This window comes from Hemitrygon akajei, chromosome 23, assembly GCF_048418815.1.
Source record: "Hemitrygon akajei chromosome 23, sHemAka1.3, whole genome shotgun sequence".
Taxonomy (NCBI): Eukaryota; Metazoa; Chordata; class Chondrichthyes; order Myliobatiformes; family Dasyatidae; genus Hemitrygon; species Hemitrygon akajei.
Window position 1 is genome coordinate 60,111,263 of NC_133146.1, and position 22,130 is coordinate 60,133,392.

General features: G+C 41.7%; 1 protein-coding gene across 13 annotated transcripts in view; it reads right to left on the reverse strand.

Annotated features, from left to right (window-relative positions):
- Positions 1-22,130, reverse strand: part of ablim1b (actin binding LIM protein 1b) — a 428,496-nt gene that overhangs the window by 299,891 nt on the left and 106,475 nt on the right. For 6 of the 13 annotated variants that reach the window (XM_073027816.1, XM_073027824.1, XM_073027819.1 and 3 more), the window contains exon 1: positions 7,237-7,544. The exons of 1 other annotated variant lie outside the window; for it this stretch is intronic. In XM_073027816.1, coding sequence (XP_072883917.1) covers positions 7,237-7,258 — 22 coding nt within the window. In that variant the 5' untranslated portion in view covers positions 7,259-7,544. Of the gene's footprint in view, positions 1-7,236; positions 7,546-22,130 lie in introns of those variants that run through there. 6 more of the 13 variants (XM_073027823.1, XM_073027820.1, XM_073027812.1 and 3 more) reach the window with 4 other exon arrangements.

Below are 22,130 nucleotides of genomic sequence, written 5' to 3' on the forward strand. Positions count from 1 at the left end.
TGACAGCTTTCTTTTTCTTTCTATTATCATGCATTGTATAGTAATGCTACCGCAAAGTTAACAAATTTCACAACATATGCCAGTGATATTAAACCTGATTCTGACTTAATTCATTTTATCTAACACTCAAAGCCACGTTATTCTGATTATTTTTGTCTCATCAAATCAAAATCTGCCTGAATTTAATTGACTTTTAGTGACTTTCTCCTCTCCCACTTGGGAGATCTGGTAGATGTTGCAGGTCACTAGGATTAACACCTTCATCACAACAACTGAAACATTCAACATCTGATAAGGAAATTAACAGGTGGTTATCTATATGGACTGCACAGTGACTCCGTTCCAGCAAGGCAGGTTCAATATTGACCTCCAGTACCACGTGGAGTTTACTTCTTCTCTTTGTCAATGCACAGGTTTATTCTTCTCCCAACCCCTTTTATGTCCTAAAGATTAAAGGTTCATTGGTGAATTTAACTTGACACTACTACAGGTGGATGGCGAGAGATTTGGGGGGTGGTGTTAATAGACATACAAGAATAGGTTATAGAGAAGTACAAAGAATGGGATCACTCAAGGAGCCAGTTCAGATATGGTGGGGTGGGGAAAATGGCCTTCAATAAGGAAATGTGAAATATTAGCTAAACACCAGTGGTTTCCAACCTTTTTTATGCCATGGACCCTTACCATTAACCAAGAGGTCCGTGGGCCCCAGGTTGGGAACCCCTGTCGTAAACCAACTTTGAAAGAATCAGCCAAGAAATAACTAAATAATGGTGCCTGCAAGAAAGCCTGCTGAGAAATAATACCGTCCACCTCTGTGTCACGGGCAATCTATATTTTTGCATGAATCAAACAAAAGGAGACCCAAAATGTTCAGTTAAATGTTAACGGTGAGATATTCTCAGCCACTACAATATTATGCAAGTTTTGCCAGTTTGAAGGCGTGTCAGTATAGATAGAAATGGACAGTTTGTTTACATATGCTGCATACTCATTTTAAGGAAGAATGGTGCGGATTCGATATCATGAAAATGAGGAAGTGGTCAAGAAGGTGATTTCAGACAGGCCGACTTTAGACCTCCAACACTCAATGGCAAAGAAATATCCTCAACTGGTTCAGAGATCTCGTGATTAGTTTAAACAGAGAAACATTAACAAAGGAGCTGCTTAACTGCAGTTAGCTCTGTTTATAACTTGTCACATGCTATAAACAGTCCACATTCACTCATAAAGGAATCTCAGTCACAATATTATTGGGGTTAATACAGACACATTGTATTTGTAACACACTAGTACAAACACATCTGAAACAGAAGATAGCTGAGTCATTCACCATTGGATCTTCAGATGAACACTTTCCATGCTGCCATCTCCCATTGCCAACATCATAGGGGCTACCACTGACCTGGACAAGAACCATCAATACCATGGATACATGACAAGGCGAGACGAGCAAAGCTCCTGGGTTGGATAGTCCAGAGGTTGGAGGCCCAGTGTCTATGAATTGGAGCCAGGAAATGGAGGCTTGGAGATACCCTGTCCCTGGGGTTGTGGCCTGTTGCTGCTGCTTGTGTTACTCTGCTGGACACTGTGGCTGTATCATATTGAGGCCAGAATGTGTGGCAACACTTGTGGGTTGACCCCAGAGCATCCTTAGGTTTTAGTGGTTGTTAATGCTAGCAACACATTTCATTGTATGTGTCAATGTATATCTGATAAACAACTTAATTTCAACCTGAGTGGGGCAGTTACAGGCTAATCTGGAACAAGTTTGACTTCCCTCACCAGTCCAATGTACAAGACTTAACTCTGGGATCAGGTATGATGATCAAACATACCACCTGCTCGGATGTGGTCATCAAGTAATAATGCTTGAGCAGTTCAGCTAATTGTGCCCCTTGGATGCTGGATATTTCCTTCATGCTGTTGCAGGAATTCCAGAATGGTATGATGTTGGTGGTCTTACTCTCCTCAAAATATCATTGTTCCTGACTTGTGCAAGTCACTCTGAGTTGGTGCAATGAAATACATCTGACATACAAGGCTGATCTGTCATGATTATGTAGGAAAATGATATTCCCAACAGAAAATGGACTGAGTTTAACACACACACTTACTTCACTATTCTGTTCAACTGTAAAGACAACAATCATAGCAAGCAACTTTATAATATGCTAAAGACTTAATTTGTGAAGGGAGTTTAAATTTTCTTTATGTAATGTTGGGATGCATGCATTGATATTTTTATTTCTCTTTATACAAGACCATCCTGTAAATCTCATATATTTATAATGGGAACATGAACATTTATGACTCAACCATCTGCAATGTGCAATATTCTTCTGCACTACACAATAGAATTTTACCTGCTAAATGCAATCAGCATTGAACATAATGCACATTGGCTCATGCAAAGTGTCTGCTGTGAATGCAGTAATATCAATTCATGTCTTATCATGAATAGCACAGTTCTTGACTGCAGAGGAAACCTCAAACAGATGTACATGCAATCCCTAGATAATCTGCTCCTTTTGAGCTGGTCTATCATCAGTAAATCGGGCACAAAAGCTGTCACCTGATCTCACTAGCAGTCCCATGCTCGCTCTTCTCAGAATTAGAGTACTTTGTTCTCTGTCAGTGGGTTATTCCAACTGTTACAGTCATAGGTGCTCACCTGTCAGCATGATATCATTTCAACTGGTGTTGAAGGCACCAGTTGCCCATCCACTTATTCCACTTCTACTGAGAGGAAAGGCACAAGAGATACAACAAACCATGGTTCTGCATTCTGTGCACAATTATAGAAAGGCAACCCAAGATTTGCAATTCTAACCTGCATGGTTACATGAGTAAATTAGCTTCTCCTAGTTTTCTAAACTAGTACAAGACCTTCACACAAAACAACTAGAATTGACATTCGAGTACAGGGGGATTTCTAGATCCTGAGGATTATAATTTCAGGTCTGAAATTTAAACTTTAATCTTCTCAAATCCATTACTGCAAATCTGACTCAAACTCTTGCATATCAATTTTCAATGACGCGAGGGTCTCTCGGTCATTCTAACACATCTGAAGAGTTTCCAGAAACCAGCCCAAGACCACAACTTGTAGGCAGAAGTCATCATAATGAGCAGTTAAGAATCCAAATCATTATCCTGAAGTGTCCCTCTGTCCTGTATTCAGAGGAACAAAGGAATTGATTGTGAACTTCAGGAAGGGGAAGTCAGGAGAACACAAAACCTGTTGTCATCGAGGGATCAGCAGTGGAAAGGGTGAACAGCTTCAAGTTCCTGGGCATCAACATCTCAGAGGTCCTATCCTGGGCTCAATACATTTATGCAATCATGAAGGCATACCAGCAGTTCTAGTTCATCAGGAGCTTGACCCAGGACTCCAGCAAATTTCTACAGATGTACCATGGAGAGCATTCTGACAGGTTACGCCACTACTTGGTATAGTGGCTCCAATGCACCAGGATCACAGGAGGCTGCAGAGAGTTGCAGGGCACAATGCTCTCCATCAGAGGACATCTTCAACAAACGGTGGCTCAAGAAGTGGCATTCATCATTAAATCCCTCACCATCTGGAATACGTCCCCTTCTCATTACTATTAGAGAGGAGTACAGGAGACTGAGACCCACACTCAACGATTCAGGAATAGCTTCTTCTCCTCCGCTATCAGATTTCAGAAAAGTGTATGACCACTACCTTTCTATTTTAGAGTCAGAGTCATAGAAAAATGTTTTTTGCATTATATTTTTAATTGAAGTAATTTTATATGCTCCCGCTGCGAAACAACACACTTCACATCATACAAGGCAGTGATAATAAATCGGATTCTGAAACAAACATTTCAATGACCATTTGGCCGACAGTGTACAAGGACTTAGGACTAGATGGCAAGTCTACTAAAAGGCTAGATTAAGCGAACACTTCAAAAGTAATCCCCTACTTTCTTCAGTAAAGAGAAACAAATGAGATGCTTTTCTCCCCAAATTGCCATTAAATTGTATATTATCTAAGATCCTTTCCGCACCCCAGTTTAGATGTGTGCACATTAGAGCTTTTTTCTCAGATCTGTGCTACTTCTTCATAGTTGTGAACATCAATTAGATATCCGTTCAGTTTCATTTATGATATAGAAAACAATCACAGGAAATCATTTGGAAAAATATCCAATTTATTGTCAGCCCCACCTACCAAGCCAGAAGCAGCCAAGTCCTGGTGAGAAATTAGAAATAGAGTTGGGTTTCATCCGACCAGATTTACAAATTCACTCTCCACTCCACGTTGGCAAATTCAGTATTGTGCAAAAGTCTTAGGCACCCTTGCTATATACGTGTGCTTAAGACTGATGAATCAGAAGTTAGAATAGGCTATCAAGAAAATGTGTTTCTAAATAAATTCTTGTGATTATTTATTCTGTTGATAATTAACTGAACTTTATACTTCAACCAGGTCTCTAGGTCAGCACACAACCTTGTGGAATTCCAAGGGAGTTTTATATTACCATTTTCTTCAGAGTATTAAATCACTGTTCCCAAATTGACCCAGAGGCCTCAGTGGCCACTTTCTTAGGTACATCTGGTCATTAATACAGGTATCTTATCAGCCAATCAGGAGGCAACAACTCAATGTATAATAGCATGCAGACATAGTCCAGAGTTTCAGTCATTGTTAGGACAACATCAAAATGGGGAAGAAATTTATTCTAAGTGACTTTGACTGATGAATGACGGTTGGTGCCACGTAGTGTGGTTTGTGTATCTCAGAAACTGCTGATCTCCTGGGATTTTCACACATAACACTCTTTAGAGTTTACAGAGAATCATGTGAAGAACAACAAACATCCAGTGAGTGGCAGTTCTGTGGGTGAAAAAGTCTTGTTAATGAGCGGGGTCAGAGAAGATTGGCCAGACTGGTTCAAGCTGATACAGTATCTCAAATAACAAGTAACAACAGCGTGTGCGGAAGAGCATCTCTGAAAACACGCGTTAAACCTTGAAATGGATGGGCTACAGCAGCAAAAGAGCACAAACATACACTCAGTGTAGATCCTGTACCTAATAACGTGGCCTCTGTGCGCACTACACACTGCACACATTTCTTTTCTCTGGTAGCCAGCAGGGAGGCACCCAAAGGATCCACTTACTGTCCTTATCAGTTCCAGTTTTGGCTTGCTCTTCTGGGCTGGCAGGTAAATTATCCATCAGAAATAGAGGGGTAAGTGCACAGACTCTGGTTGCAACCTTAGCCAGAGTCCTCTCACCCAAGTTGCCAGCCGAACCTTGAAACCAAAAATCAAGACTTTTATTTATTATTGAGATACAGTGTAGAACAGGCCCTTTTGGCCCTTCGACCGTGCTGCCCAGCAATCCCCTGATTTAACCCTAGCCTAATCATGGGACAATTTACAATGACCAGTTGGCCTTTTTAAACTGCCGTTCATTCTTTGGGATGCTCCTCTGTTTTTGTGGATGGTTGCAGAGAAGAAGTATTGCAGGATGTATATTGTATACATTGCTCTGACATTAAATGTACCATTGAAACCTACCAACCAGTATGTCTTTGGACTAGGCAGGAAGCTGGAGCACCCTGAGGAAACCCAAGCGGTCACGGGGAGAACGTACAAACTCTCTACAGGCAGCAGTGGGAATTGAACCCATGTCGCTGATGCTGCAAAGCGTTCTGCTAACCACTACGCCATCCCTCGACCTCCAACTGCCCAGAATATTTCACATTTGAAGGGCATTTCTTTTCCCTCTGAGTGCACGCCTGGTCCGCTTAAACTTCTGCTCCTGCTACTTCCACAGTAGGCTGTGATGAGATCCTGACTGGCCCTCTCCAGCAAGTTAACATCCCTTGCAGTCAGTGTTGGCTTCGAATAAAGCAACGCGCACAAATGCCGCAGGAACTCAGCAGGCCAGATAGCATCTATGGAAAATGACCCAGACCCTGCTTCAGGATCCACCCCTACCATCTCTTAGCTCTGGCATTAGCTGAATGTCCTCATTCCCTCTGTACAGCTGTTGTCATTGTGTTCAAAATTACATCTTTGATGGATTTCTGGCCACTCATCCTTCTAATTTAGTGTCTGCATTTTCTCTCCAGAGCTGAAAGGGACATTTCGTTCCTGTAAATGGGGCAGATGGAACAAAACAGGGCATGTGCCCATCAAGTTGGTTAATGTGTTACTAGGAAAATATAATTTTATGAATTTGTTTACAAAGGGCAGTTCCTCTGTTTGCTGACTTTGTGATGGCGATGGTTTTTGACACTTGGTTGATAAACTGAAAAACAACTTGTTGAGGAATTTCCTGACATCTGGTGTGTGCAAGGGGCCAAAACATCAAATGACTAATATTTACCACAATATAAAAAAAACTGAAGGGAAACATTGGCAGGGCCTTGGGGAAAGGGCAGGGACTACAATGGTTTGACTTGCTGAAAAGACCCAGCGCTTAAACCATGTGCCAAATGCCTTTGTGATTTTCTGATCTGTTATCCCAGATCACATCATTAAAAACCACTTCTGTGGCAGTATTCAAAAATGAAATTGCTGAGTTCCTTCCATCTGACTATAAATAAATTTCACTGCAATAGCCTCGTGAATCCAATATCACTGAAGGTCAATAATAAACTTCCACCTATTTTAAATTTCAGAAGCCCTTACTATCTGAAAGTGTTCTCTCGTGCAGATATCCCGTCTACATCCACCAATTCAAGAAAATATTCCAACACCGCGGGACCGTTCCCTTTAAAGAAAATTAATGCGAGCCTTCGGTTTTCAAGCCCCACTGCGGAACCCATCTCTTGGGTGTTTCGTCCGCTCGCTCTGCTAACGCTGTATTCCCCCGCTGTTTCTGGGAGGTTGTCACACCGAGCAAACGCGCTCCCTTATCACACTATCGGACCCAAGTACTCAACATTTCTCATTTCAGGCGGATCTCCGAGTTCTGGCGCAATCTATCAATAAGGACGTTTACCGCAGCAACTTCATTTTAAAAACTGTCACTGCTAATCAGAAAAAGGAAATGCCTAAAAAATAGCGAAGGCTTCATTGATGAAGTGCGGAGTTTGCATATGGGTCTGTATGAAGTTCACAATATGCAAAACGGCCAAGAAGCAGAAATTTAAAACTGCGTGCCGTTTACAAAATCAAAGATGAATATAATGCAGGCTTAAATAGAGACGTAATAACGCCTGGCCGAAACAAAAAATGGACAATATTGTACCTTTTTCATTCACCATGACCATTTCATCTGCAGCGTCTCTTATGCAGTCCGTAAAGCCAGATTCACATCGTTAACAACGTTATTGCCCGCCGTCTGCAGTTATCCCCGGCTGAACGACAGTCGCCGAGCTGCACTGATAACCGAAAGCAAGGTCTGCGAACGACTGGTGCTCAGGAATTGCAGTGCATTCCCCAAGTGAATGTTACCCCCGCTGAAATAATCACTTGGCAGCTGCTCCGACGTGAGCACAAATTCCACTGCTCTCTGTCGTCCTGCCCTTTAAATGACACAATCTCTCTCTCTCTCTCACACACACACTGCAGAAAATCACATGGGTGGGGTCATCGTTCACTGGCGCTATTCTCGCTGTTTGACCTGAGCGAAGCACCAGAAATTGCCAAGGGTGGGGTCATTCACACAGCTGTAATCTCTGCAAGAATGATTCTCAATTTTGTCGTTTTCGATTCAGGGTCGACAAAGCAATCTTGAGAACTCTGTGCAAGGTGCTGCGTAGCGTTGGCGTCCCAAGTCTGTCTGTTTTACCGCCTTTCATTTCTCTGCCCCCGTTGATTATTGTAATATTAACTCCATAGTGGATATGTTATTTTAAATCACATCCAGGGATCTGAGCTATTGGTGGGGAACAGGTGACGGCTGGAAAATTCAAATTGAACTAAATAATAAACACAACCAACATAAAAGTCTGACTGAGGGCGACTTCAGCATTATCAATAATGTCCTTCAGAACAGGAAATCTGGTACCCTTAACTAGACAGTTAGCTGTGTAACTCCCAGACCCTCGGCTGCTTGCCCGATTAGCCCAGAAGGCCAAATGGCCCAAAGAACCTTCACATAAATAATTAAAGATGTCTCTTTCTAAAATTTGAAATAAATCAGAAATATTTAATCAGCAGGTCAGGCATCATCTGTAATGACTCCCTCTCTTCATTGCTACTTTCCCTCAATCAAAGGAAATGCAACATCTGCTCTATTATATCTTTCCTTCTCACTACTAAGGGACTGAAACAGCCCTCCCAGACAAAGCTTTTATTGCAAATGGTGTTCAGGATGAACTCTCCTCTACAATGCAGAAACAAAATACATAGAAACATAGAAAACCTACAGCACAATACCAGCCCTTCGCCCACAAAGTTGTGCCGACCATGTCCCCACCTCAGAAATTACTTGGGGTTACCCATAGCCCTCTATTTTTCTAAACTCCAAGTACCTATCCAAAAGTCTCTTAAAAGACCCCATCGTATCCGCCTTCACCACCGTTGCCGGCAGCCCATTCTTCACACTCACCACTCTCTGCGTAAAAAACTTACCCCTGACATCTCCTCTGTATCTACTGCCCAGCACCTTAAACCTGTGCCCTCTTGTGGCAACCATTTCAGCCCTGGGAAAAAGCCTCTGACTATTCACACGATCAATGCCTCTCATCATCTTGTACACCTCTATCCTTCGTCGCTCCAAGGAGAAAAGGCCGAGTTCACTCAACCTGTTTTCATAAGGGCAGTAGTCAGTCTGCAAAGGCGATCCGGAGCTTTCAGGTGCTGATCACTTTAATTCTCCAACTTGCTCCTGTTGACACCCTTTCTTTGATCACTTACACTCTTCCAATGAAACTCAAGTTGAAGTGCAAAGGATCGCATCTCCACTTCTAATATGGAACACTGAATTCCTTAGAGCTAAGTAATAAATTTCAAATAGCCAGCCTTTCCAGTTGTTTTTTTTTTAGAAGTGGCCATTCATCAAACATTAATTTTGTTTGCTGCTTCGCAGATGCTACTTGACCTGCTGAGCATTTTCATCACTTTTGTTTTACTTCAGACTTCTGGCCTCTATACTGATTTACTCCTCCAGTGCACAAGAGATCCTGCAGTTGCTGGAAATCCAGAGCAGCACACACAACATGCTGAAGAAACTCAGCAGGTCAGGCAGCATCTTGTAATGAGCTCTTCAGGTCTGTGCAGGGAGCTGGACAGCACCGGGCTCTGAGGTCCTTAGAGCACATGAACTGGTTAATTGTTGTTTAACGAGAATCATTAATCATTACATTGAATTGACTTGACTTTATTACTTACATCCTTTATGTGCATGAGGAGTAAAAATCTGTACGTTTTGTCTCCATCTAAATGTGCAATGTGCAATTTATAATTATTTATAATAAATAGTATGTATAACAGGACAGTCAATATAACATAGAAATACAATTGCATCAGCATGAATTAATCAGTCTGATGACCTGGTGGAAGAAGCTGTCCCGGAGCCTGTTGGTCCTGGCTTTAATGCTGCGGTACCATTTCCCGGATGGTAGCAGCTGGAACAGTTTGTGGTTGGGGTGACTCGAGTCCCCAATAATCCTTTGGGCCCTTTTTACTCACCTGTCTTTGTAACTGTCCTGAATAGTGGGAAGTTCACATCTACAGATACGTTGGGCTATCCGCACCACTCTCTGCAGAGTCCTGTGATTGAGGGAAGTACAGTTCCCACACCAGGCAGTGCTGCAGCCAGTCAGGATGCTCTCATTTGTGCCCCTGTAGAAAGTTCTTAGGATATGGGGGCCCATACCAAACATTTAGAGTTCCTACAACAACACACACAAAATGCTGGTGGAACACAGCAGGCCAGGCAGCATCTATAGGGAGAAGCGCTGTCGACGGTTCGGGCCGAGACCCTTCGTCAGGACTAACCGAAAGGAAAGATAGTAAGATATTTAGAGTTCTTTGTGTTTTTCTCGAGTGACTTGCTCTTTGTAATGCGGTCTCCTGGTGCTTTCTGTTTAAGCTTGTTAAGTTTATTTTGATAAGCTCAGGGATTCGTGTTACTTGGATACTTGATTAGCGCTAATCGTGGGGTCCTTGTTTAGAGAATGTTACATCTTGCAGTGTCACTCAGCCAAGCCACTGATGTTCTGTCAAAACTCTCATGAATAAACACTGGTCATCACCTCTACATTGGAGTCTTCTTTCCTCCATACTTGTGTTCACCCATTGCCAGTGCACACTGTGACACATCAATGGAGAGGAATAAACAGTTGACATTTCACAGGGTCTCGGCCCAAAACTTTGAGTTTATTCCTCTCCAATAGATGCTACCTGGTCTGCTGAATTCCACCAGCGTTTTGTGTGTGTTACTTCTCCAGTGTATTTCATTTAATTTCAAAGTCTCATATTTTTTCTCTCTCTCCTCCAGGAAGACCACCTGTGATTAACAAGTCTTCACAAATGTCTCGTATCATCCTCTCTCACTTAGTTTTCTTTCCCATTGTTTTCTCCAGCTCCCCCACATCTCTACAAATGTTAGTTTCTAAGTTATGGCAAAAGGTCATCAAATTAACTCTGTTTTTCTTCTTGACTATTTCCCGTATGCTACGGAAGGTGGAGCAAAGTCAAGATGGTGCTAAACGGTGAATCCTTTGCTTGCCTCTTTGGAAACAGCTCTATTTCTATCTTTGATATTTCTTTTTTCTCTTTTCAAGGTGCTTTTGAAGACCCTGACCTGGAGTGAAACTCTGACTTTGGTTCTCTGTGGGAATGGGACCCACTCTCAGGGCCTCATGACCAACCATCCCAGGACGCAGCCTGGAAGGTGAGAGCACCTTCAGAGTACTGGATTTTTGTGGCTCTGGAGATGGGCTGATTCAAGGCTGATGCCCCTGATGGAGGCATCATGAAACATCGGGAGCAGTGAGGTAGCTGCTGTGGGCTGTGTGTCCGGAGACCTGAGCCTTTCTGGGGCTGATTCTCTGGGCACAGAGCTCCGGAAAAGCGACAGACTTTTAACATCATGAATCAGTGAGTTGTTTGTTATGTCTCCCCTCTCACTGTGAAATGGGGACACCTCCTTTACCCTTATTGGGGAGACAGAGAGAGCCTGTGGTATGTCAAATTACCGAGTGAACAAGTAGTCCTTGGGGTACTGCAAGTCTGTGTCTTTATTGATGGTTTGTTGCACGCTTGAGTGCTCGGTGGAGGGTGCTGATGCCTTTTTGCTGGTGGGGGTAGGGGGGTTATTGCCTTGCTGCTGCTTGTGTGTGGGAGGGGGGTTTGGGGAGGCTTTGGGATTCTAACGTTTAACTGTCATTCATTCTTTGGGGAACTCCTCTGTTTTTATGGATGTTTGTGAAGAAAAATAATTTCTGGATGTATATTGTATACAATTCTCTGACATTGAATGTACCTATTGAATCCATTTTTGTCTGCTTTTGATTAACTTCCTAGATTATTTGCTTTTGTTAGGCTCAGCAAAGTCGAAGTCGAGTTCTTTATCACATGCACAGTATGTACAGGTGCAATGAAAAGCTTATCTGCGGCAGCATCACAGACACATCGCGTCAGGTAACCAGCATACACAAAAGAAGCATAAAGACAATTTTTACAAGAAATAAAACAATCAGCACAAAAATGTAAATTTTCATGCAAAGTGATGAAAATAGCTCTAGTGTTGCTGAACTGTTGTCAGAAGGTTTAAGAACTGAGTGGTTGAAGGGAAGTAGCTATTCTTGAACTTGGTCATGTGAGACTTCAGGCTTCAGAATCTCCTGCTCGATGCAATTGTTTCATTTTTGTTCACACAGGTTAGAGGCCTGAATTAATGAAACAAAGTAAGTGGCTACAAACCCTAGATTTCTGAAGATAAATTAATTTACAAAACCCTCAGATAAAAAGGTTGGAATCAGTTAAGACAAAATGATGTTATCAAATCAATCCTATACTCTACTCAATGCATTGATCACATTGCCGCACTTAAAAATAGCCTTAAAAATAAACCTTTAATGTTCATTAAACTGCCATGATGAGTGGATACCAAGAGTAATGCAAAGCATGAGATGACAATTGCATACCGACCCCAGTCCAGTGGACATTTCCATCCCGCTCACTAACATTGGGTGACTGTTTCAAAGGAACTGACTATTGACTTCAGGAGAAGGAAACCAGAGTCCATGAGCCAATCCTCATCGGGAGATCAGAGATGGAAATGGTCAGCAGCGTTAAATTCCTCAGTATTATCATTTCTCCTGGGCCCAGCACTTGTGCAATTACAAAGAAAGCACAGCAGCGTCTCTACTTCCTTAGAGGTTTGTGAAGATTCAGCATACCATCTAATACTTGGACAATCTTCTATAGATGTGTGGTGGAGAGTATATTGACTGGTTGCATCACAGTCTGGTATGAAAGCACCAATGCTTTTGAACAGAAAATCTGACAAAAAGTAATGGAAACAGCCCAGTCCATCACAGATAAAGCACCCCTCACCACTGAGCACATCCACATGGAGTATTATCGCAGGAAAGCATCAAGGACCCAGGTCATGCTTTCTTTTCGCTGTTGCTAACAGAAGGGTGGTATGGGAGCCGAGGACTCTCAGCACCAGGCTCAGGAACAGTTACTATCCCTCAACCATCAGACTCGTGAACCAGTGGGGATAACTTCAGTCTAATACACTCTCTCCATCAGTGAACCATTCCCACAACCTATGGACTCACTTTCTAGGACTCTTCATCTCCTGTTCTCCATACTTATTGCTTGCTTATTTAATTATTTATCTATCTATTTCTCTATCCATCTATCTTTTACACTTGTGCACTTTGTTGTCATTTGCACATTGGTTGTCCACACTGTTGGTGTGGCCTTTCATTGTTTCCTTTATGGTTATTGTTTCTTTGAGAATGCCCGCAAGAAAATGAACCTCAGCATTGTATATGGTGAGATATATGTACTTTGAACAGTTATCATGCAAAATCAGGCAAGCAACAGCCTGGAAAGAGTTATAAACACTTGTACAGAATAAGAGACAGCTGCTTACTCTTCACTCTCGACCTCAGTAACGCTCATTAAATCAGACATAAGCAAAGTATTGATCTGTGGATTAGTATCTCTCCAGTGCTCTTTTAGCCAGTGAATCAGCCCTACTCCTTGTTGAAACTTACATGGAAGAATCACCAGAGGTAGTATGGATTCACTGTTCATTCTAAAAATGAATAAAAGCTTTCTTTTGCACTCTTTCCCCATCCTGCATCCTGTCTGTGTTGAAATCAGGTTTCATCACAGCATCTCGGTCTCTGTGTTGTTCTTTCCAGCATTCGCTTTGCAGAACACAAAATGCAGGCCTTCCACAGACTGCAGAAAGTGAATGAGCAGCACCCCTCCTTCCAAAATGGGTGGCTGCATCAGCCAAAATTAGTTAGTGCCTGCTGTTCCACACTCTTGTTGATGGATTATTGAGATACAGTGTGGAATTGGACTGTCCAGCAATCCCCCGACTTAATCCTAGCCTAGTCACGGCACAATTTATGATGACCAATTAACCTACCAACCAGTACATCTTTAGATTGTGAGAGGAAACCAGAGCACCCAGAGGAAACCCATGCGGTCACAGGGAGAACATACAAACTCCTCACAGGCAACAGCAGGAATTGAACACAGATTGCCTGTACTGTAAAATGTTGTGCTAACCACTATGCCACTGGCACACCATTTCTGAGTTCTAACATTTGATAAGATTCAAGCAGGAGTTGAAAGTCTTTTAAAATATATATTATGTCCTCAGTGATTCCTGGAACTTCTTGATGAAAAGTTGAGACAATGTGCTTTGTTTCTAATCGAGTTTAGTGGGGGGGGGGGGAGAGGAGGAGGGAGAGAGAAAGAGAGAGGGAGAGAGAGAGGGCAGAGGGAGTGAGAGAGAGAGAGAGAGTGAGAGAGAGAGAGAGTGAGAGAGAGAGAGAGAAAGAGAGAGAAAGAAAGAAATTTATAAGGTTGGTCCTGTCCTACCTTAACAATATAGATGTGGAGAGGATATTTGTCAGGAGAAGTCTCAGACATTGGGCTCATGTTCAAACATAACAAGTCACCATACAGGAGAGAGGTAAGGTGAAGTGTTTTCTCTCAAAGGTTTTGCATCTTTGGAACTCTCTTCTTAAATGGTTGGTGAAAGCAGAGAGTTTGAATATTTTATGTTGATAGATTCATAAACAAGAGGATGAACAAATACCATGGGTAAATGGGAATTCATAGTTGAGTTTATAACCAGACCAGTTATGATCCTACCACATGATGGAACAGGTCCAAGGAGCTGAAAAATTTACACCCAATTCTAATTCATACATTTGTAGGCACAGAAGACCCACGGTATAAGAACCAACTATGCCAGAGCATGTCTTGCTCCATGTGGAAGGAGTTCCAGTCAACATAAATTACAGGCCTTTACAAGTAACAACCTTCAAGAGATATTTGCCTACGTATTAACTATCATCCACTTTTGTAGTGTGAATGTGGGTTGTGCGCTGATCTGACGGGTTTTTGTGTTTAATGTGGGTTGTGTGTTGATTTGACAGTTTTTGTGTTTAATGTGGGTTGTATGTTGATTTGAAGGGTTTTGTGTTTAATGTGGGTTGTGTGTTGATTTGAAGGGTTTTGTGTTTAATGTGGGTTGTGTGTTGACCTGATGGGATTTTGTTGTGTTTAATGTGGGTTGTGTGTTGATTTGAAGGATTTTGTGTTTAATGTGGGTTGTGGGTTGACCTGATGGGATTTTGTTGTGTTTAATGTGGGTTGTGTGTTGACCTGATGGGATTTTGTTGTGTTTAATGTGGGTTGTGTGTTGATCTGACGGGTTTAGTTGTGTTTAATGTGGGTTGTGTGTTGACCTGATGGAATTTTGTGTTTAATGTGGGTTGTGTGTTGACCTGATGGGATTTTGTAATGTTTAATGTAGGTTGTGTGTTGACCTGATGGAATTTTGTGTTTAATGTGGGTTGTGTGTTGACCTGATGGGATTTTGTAATGTTTAATGTGGGTTGTGTGTTGATCTGATGGGTTTAGTTGTGTTTAATGTGGGTTGTGTGTTAACTTGAAGGGTCTTTGTGTTTAATGTGGGTTGTGTATTGTTCTGATGGGTTTAGTTGTATTTAATGTGAGTTGTCTGTTTATCTGAAGAACTTCTGGATTTACCAGAAAGTTGAGAGCAGCACGGTGGCACTTTGAAAAGGATAATTTTGGAGCAGACTCAATGATCGGAATGGCCTAATTCTGCGCCTATGTCTACGGTCTTAATAATGAGATGAGCTGCCAGTGTGGTGCTGGCTGCAGAATTTACATTTGCAATGTCACTATTGTACTGAATGCTTCAACACCAGTCAGCACTTACAGACGTCTCCTGCAGCAACCATAGCACAGCAGTAGGGAAGACCACCATGGAAACGGAGAGAGAGAGAGAGCAAACTTGGGGCTCTCCTGGCCAGATCAGCCATGGTCTGACACCACCCGAAGATTAAGGCTGATGTCAGGGCTAGTGGATGGACTTCGTACAACAGTACCACATCGCACCTTGTACAGATTTCTCAAGATTGCTTCTTTGACCCCAAATCAAATATGGTGGGAGATTGAAAAACACTCATGCAGAGATAATAGCAGCGTGAGTGACTCTACCTTTAGCAAATTCTATCTTTTTCAAAGGTCAACTTTGAGAATTTGCACAGTTTGCTGTTAGTAAAGGACCTCCTTTGAATTCTTCTCTGTATTGAAAACAGAAGACAGAAGATGTTGTGTGCAAGACATTTGTGTGACCATGAATGTCCTGCTGCCTCATTACCTAACTTTTTGTATGAAAAAGATGAACTCTTGTTCTCTCAGTTTACCTCAGCATGGCCTTACACCGTATGGTCTACCTGTACTGCTTTCTCTTTGTAACTGTAACGCTACAGTGCCGATAAAAAGTATTCACCCCCCCCCCCCCAACCGAAGTTTTCATGTTTCACTACATTGAATCACAGTGGGTTTAAATTGGCTTTTTTTGACACTGATCAACAGAAAAAGATTCTTTCGTGTTAAAGTGAAAATGGATCTCTACAAAGTGATCTAAATTAATTACAAATATAAAACACAAAATAATTGATTGCATAAGTATTCACCCCCTTTCGTATGATGCACTAAATCATCACTGGTGCAGCCAACTAGTTTTAGAAGTCACATAATTAGTTAAATGGAGATCACCTGTGTGCAGTCAAGGTGTTTCTATTGATTGTAGTAAAAATACACCTGTATCTGGAAGGTCCAACTGCTGGTGAGTCAGTATCCTGGCAAAAACTACACCATGAAGACAAATGAACACTCCAACTCCACAAAAAGGTTACTGAAAAGCACAAGTCAGGAAATATAAGCAAAGTTTACTAATCAGTTTCCCAATGGATGTGAGTTCAACAGGAAGAGATTGTGAACACAGCCTGCTCTGAGCAAGTACAACCGCAGCTATGAATCAAATCCACATAGAAAATACACACGTACAAGACCATGAGATATTGGAGCAGAGTTAGACCATTCAGCCCATCGTCTACTCTGCCATTCCATCCTGGCTGATCTATTATTCCTCTGAATCCCATTCTCTTCTCTTCTCCCCATAACTTTTGGCACCCTTACTAATCGAGAACCTATCAACCTCCATATTAAATACATCCAATGACTTGGTGTGCATAGCCATCTATGGTGATGAATTCCACAGATTCACCACCCTCTGGCTTAAGAAACTCCTTTGAATATGTGGAAGTGGATCTCATTTCAGGCTATTATTGTAAATGGTTTTGCTCCTCACACACTGAGACATTATTCAATTCTGATCTGAACTAATGGATCCATGTTTACTCTGATTATCTTTATTGGCTATATAGGGAAAATGCAAAAAGCAATTTCATCCACAATTCTCAATGGAAAAGAAAGATACACATTTAGAGAGTGCATCTTTAGAGGACGTCCAAAACACTATAGCTAACAAAGCATTTTGAAGGGTAGTCACTACTACTTATATTACGGGAACATAATACACAGTCGTGCCACAGGAGAAAGGAGCAATCTTCAGTCCTTCTGTCTGGAATGGAATTAAACACAAGGACTCATGGTGGGAAAGCCCTATTCAAACATATGTTAACACGCAGTCTCCACGCTTCATCTTACTTTCTTCCCAACTTCTAAAAGTCATTACTTTTTGGAATTACACCCAGATTAGTCTGACCATCAGTAGCATCTTTTAATCATATCGGTAGGGTAGCAGTTTGCACGGTGCGATTACAAAGTACATTACCCCTACTATGGGTGCCACAGTTAGCGCAACGCTATTACAGCTTAAGGGCGTTCCATGGGTCAGAGTTCAGTTCTGGCACTGTTCTGTAAGGAGTCTCTCTATGTCCTCCCCCTGTATTAAATTTTGTAAAGTGGATGAAAGCTCCAAGTGACTTTTTGTGAGCTCACAGCATGCAAGGTGTCTGTTACATACTGTAGTTTGTTAATGTCTAATGTTTGCTGACAGTGGCTGGAGTCTTTGCTGGTCTCAAGGCACCAGTGGCATGAAAATGTCTGCCAAAGGACACATGAGTTGTCTGAATGAAAGAAACCTTTAATACACCTGTACCACAGCACATTGGGAAACTGGTGCTCCAGTTTCCTCCCACAGTCCAAAGACGTACCAGGTAGGTTATTTGGTCATTATAAATTGTCCCACGATTAGGTTACAGTTGATGAAGTGGCATGGCTCAAAAGGCTGGAAAGGCCTACTCTGCACTGTATCACTTAATAAATAACGAGAGTTTTGCGATGCATCTGCTCACATGCAAAACCCACTTAGGAGAGATGTACGACTTAAAGAACTGAAATATAATAAATGGAAAATAATGCAGTTCACTGGTTGTAATGAGCTAGGTTGATCGGACCCAAAAGAGACAAACTGTGTGTGTCCAGGAAATATGGTAATAATCAGACAAGCACAACGCAGTAACTTAAATCCAATTTATTACTGAAGAATAGAAACCACACAAAATACGACAATGTAAGTCACAAAGATTTCTACACAGGGTCACGATTCGTAGTCTCTACTTGATTGTCGCTGTTGTCAGAGGGATCTCCTAATTCAGACTTGTGAATCCACCCTTGGACTGGGTCCTGGGCACCAATCTATTGCGATTCTCCAGACTTAGTGAAGTCCCAAGAACTGAGGGAAAGGTGCCTCAATAAATAGGGGTTCAGTCCACAGGCATAGAGAGAGACACACAAACTCTGATCTTTTGTTCTCATGGCACTAACCCAGCACGGTTTCTTTCATTCAGACAACTCATGTGTCCTTTGGCAGACATTTTCATGCCACTGGTGCCTTGAGACCAGCAAAGACTCCAGCCACTGTCAGCAAACATTAGACATTAACAAACTCCAGTATGTAACAGACACTTTGCATGCTGTGAGCTCACAAAGAGTCACTTGGAGCTTTCATCCACTTTACAAAATTTAATACACCTGTACCACAGCACATTGGCATTGCTGCTGGATGTTGGTATTCTATGCCAGCACATGTGCTCGGATCCTGAAGTCCAAAATTATATTGTAATTGGTGTTTCCACTGATTTCTCCTTTGCCTAAAATCTAACTGAATCCCTCTGCTGTCACTTCAAAAATTTTCAAGCAGTCAGAATGCATGGAATCATAAAATATGAATCATCACTGTCCTGCATCACAAATCCATTTCAATTGACTCTAAAGCCAGCGTTCAGAAGGTACTTGTACATAAACAGAAGATTTTCCACACTTCCTTCAATCTAAAGCATTAACTTCCTTGTTCGTGCAATAATATTTTTTTCTCCCTCTTCTCATTCTGAACATTGGATCATCTATTGTTTTATACACACAAGGATTCTGGAAGTAAGTTGTGAAGAAGCATGACCTTCCACAAAACAATAGTCTACAATTCAGAAACAGCTTCTTCCCCTCTGCCATCTAATTTCTGAATGGACATTGAACCCATGAACGCTCTCTCACTACCTGTTTATTTCTATTTTTGCACTACTTATTTAAATTAGCTATTATAAATACACAGACACACTTACTGTAATTTAGTTTCTTTTTCTATTATTATGTACCTCTGTCATGAAGACAAATTTCACAACATATGCTGGTGATATTAAAACAGATTCTGACAAATGCAGTCTATAAGATATAGGAGAAGAAGTAGGCCATTTAGCCCATCGAGTCTCCTCTGCCATTCAATCACGGGCTGATTCAATTCTTCCAGTCATCCCCACTCCCCTGCCTTCTCCCCATACCCTTTGATACTCTGGTAAATCAAGAACTTATCTGTCTCTACTTTAAATACATCCAATGACTTGGCCTCCACAGACGCTTGTGGCAACAAATTCCACAGATTTATCACCCTCTGACTAAAGTAATTTCTCTGCATCTCAGTTCTAAATGGATGTCCTTCAATCCTGAAGTCATGCCCTCTTGTCCTAGAACCCCCTACCATGGGAAATAACTTTGCCATATCTAATCTGTTCAGGCCTTTTAATATTCGGAATGTTTCTATGAGATCCCCCCTCATTTTTCTGAACTCCAGGGAATGCAGATCTGGAGATAATGGGTGTAAACTACTTTATTTGAAACAAAATTCTACTTAATATGTAATAAAAAGCACTTGTATTCTGATATTTGAGATTTCAGCCTATCAGATTGAGTTGCGGCTTACTTTTAATCTATATATACAGCTTGGCATGGTCTATTCTTGATGAGTAATATTGTCAAAATAAGATGTTCAGGTAGGTGGCAGAATAAAAAAAAGATAAAATGTACAACTGGTGTTGTAAATAAACCACGTGGCCCTTCAGATTTCAAGTTATTCCCAGTGAAAATTGTTCAGCACAGCATTGTGGGCTGAAGGGCCTGTATTGTGCTGTAGTTTTTCTATCTTTCTATGAAAACTCATTTCCCCAAAATTTCCGCTTCAATGGGAGAACCACTATCCCCTCCCTTCCAAGGAAATCTTCATCTGCACCGACCCCACAGATTGCTGCTGTGGTATAGTTTTATCAAGAGATCACAGTACAGATATTACTGGATGCTGTGAGAGGACAGAAAGTATAATAAAGCTTTCAGACATGGTCATCAGTCCTGAATGCTACCATGTGCAAATTTTTGGAAAGGTCAACACAAGGGTGGTGCTCTACTGTCCAGCTGTCTCACAACACTCAGGAAGATGGGAATTCTGGCTGCTTTAAACATTGCTTTTTCCATTGGGCTCAACCTCCAAATGGTCATCAGATCAACGTTGTGCAAAGTTTGACTCCTGGATCTGTCCGCTTCCAATATGAGCAAGAGACTGTCTGCGATCATGGCCCCGTGACTCATGCACACGGACATTTTGCAGGTAATGCGCTGCAAGTGGACGTGAGTTACTGAAGCAACTAGTGATACTACAAACCCCATTTCCAGAAAAGTTGGGATATTTTCCAAAATGCAATAAAAACGAAAACCTGTGATATGTTAATTCACATGAACCTTTATTTAACTGACAAAAGTACAAAGAAAAGATTTTCAATAGTTTTACTGACCAACTTAATTGGATTTTGTAAATATACACAAATTTAGAATTTGATGGCTGCAACACACTCAACAAAAGTTGGGACAGAGGCATGTTTACCATTGTGTTACATCACCTTTCCTTTTAATAACACTTTTTAATTGTTTTGGAACTGAGGATACTAATTGTAGTAGATTTGCAATTGGAAATTTTGTCCATTCTTACTTGATATAAGACTTCAGCTGCTCAACAGTCCGTGGTCTCCGTTGTCTGATTCTCCTCTTCATGATACGCCATACATTTTCAATAAGAAATAGATCTGGACTGGCAGCAGGCCAGTCAAGCACACACACTCTGTGTCTACAAAGCCATGCTGTTGTAGCCCATGGAGAATGTGGTCTGGCATTGTCCTGCTGAAATAAGCATGGACGTCCTGGGAAGAGACGTCGCCTTGATGGCAACATATGTCTCTCTGAAATCCTAATATAAGCCTGAGAGTCAATGGTACCTTCACATACATGCAACTCACCCATGCCGTGGGCACTGATGCACCCCCATACCATCACAGATGCTGGCTTTTGCGCCTTTCGCTGAAAACAATCAGGATGGTCGTTTTCATCTTTGGCACAGAGAACTCGACGCCTGTTTTTTCCAAAAACTAGCTGAAATGCGGACTCATCTGACCACAGCACACAGTTCCACAGTCTTTCGGTCCATCTGAGATGAGCTCGGGCCCAGAGAACTCACCGGTGTTTCTGCATAGAGTTGATGTATGGCTTCCTCCTTGCGTAATACAGTTTCAAGTTGCATTGCTGGATGCAGAGACAGACTGTGTTAAGTGACAATGGTTTTCCGAAGTACTCCCGAGCCCAGGTGGCTATAATTGTCACAGTAGCATGACAGTTTCTTAGGCAGTGCCACCTGAGGGCTCGAAGATCACGCGCATTCAACAGTGGTTTCCGACCTTGCCCTTTACGCACTGAGATGTCTCTGAATTCTCTGAATCTTTTCACAATATTATGTACTGTAGATGTTGAAAGACCTAAATTCTCTGCAATCTTGCATTGAGAAATGTTCTTTTTGAACTGACTAACAATTCTCTCATGAATTTTGGCACAAAGGGGTGAGCCACGACCCATCCTTGCTTGCAAAGACTGAGCCTTTGATGGACGCTACTTTTGTACCCAGTCATGATACCTCACCTGCTACCAATTAGCCTGCTTAATGTGGAGTCTTCCAAACCGGTGTTACTTGAATATTCTGTGCACTTTTCAATCTTATTTTAACTCTGTCCCAACTTTTGTTGAGTGTGTTGCAGCCATCAAATTCTAAATTTGTGTATATTTACAAAATACAATTAAGTTGGTCAGTAAACCTATTGAAAATCTTTTCTTTGTACTTTTGTCAGTTAAATAAAGGTTCACGTGAATTAACATAGCACAGATTTTTGTTTTTATTGCATTTTGGAAAATATCCCAACTTTTCTGGAAATGGGGTTTGTAGAAACAGCTAGTTATTCTAGCTGAATACTTTCAATTTCAGAGTCTCACTGCCTATGCTCA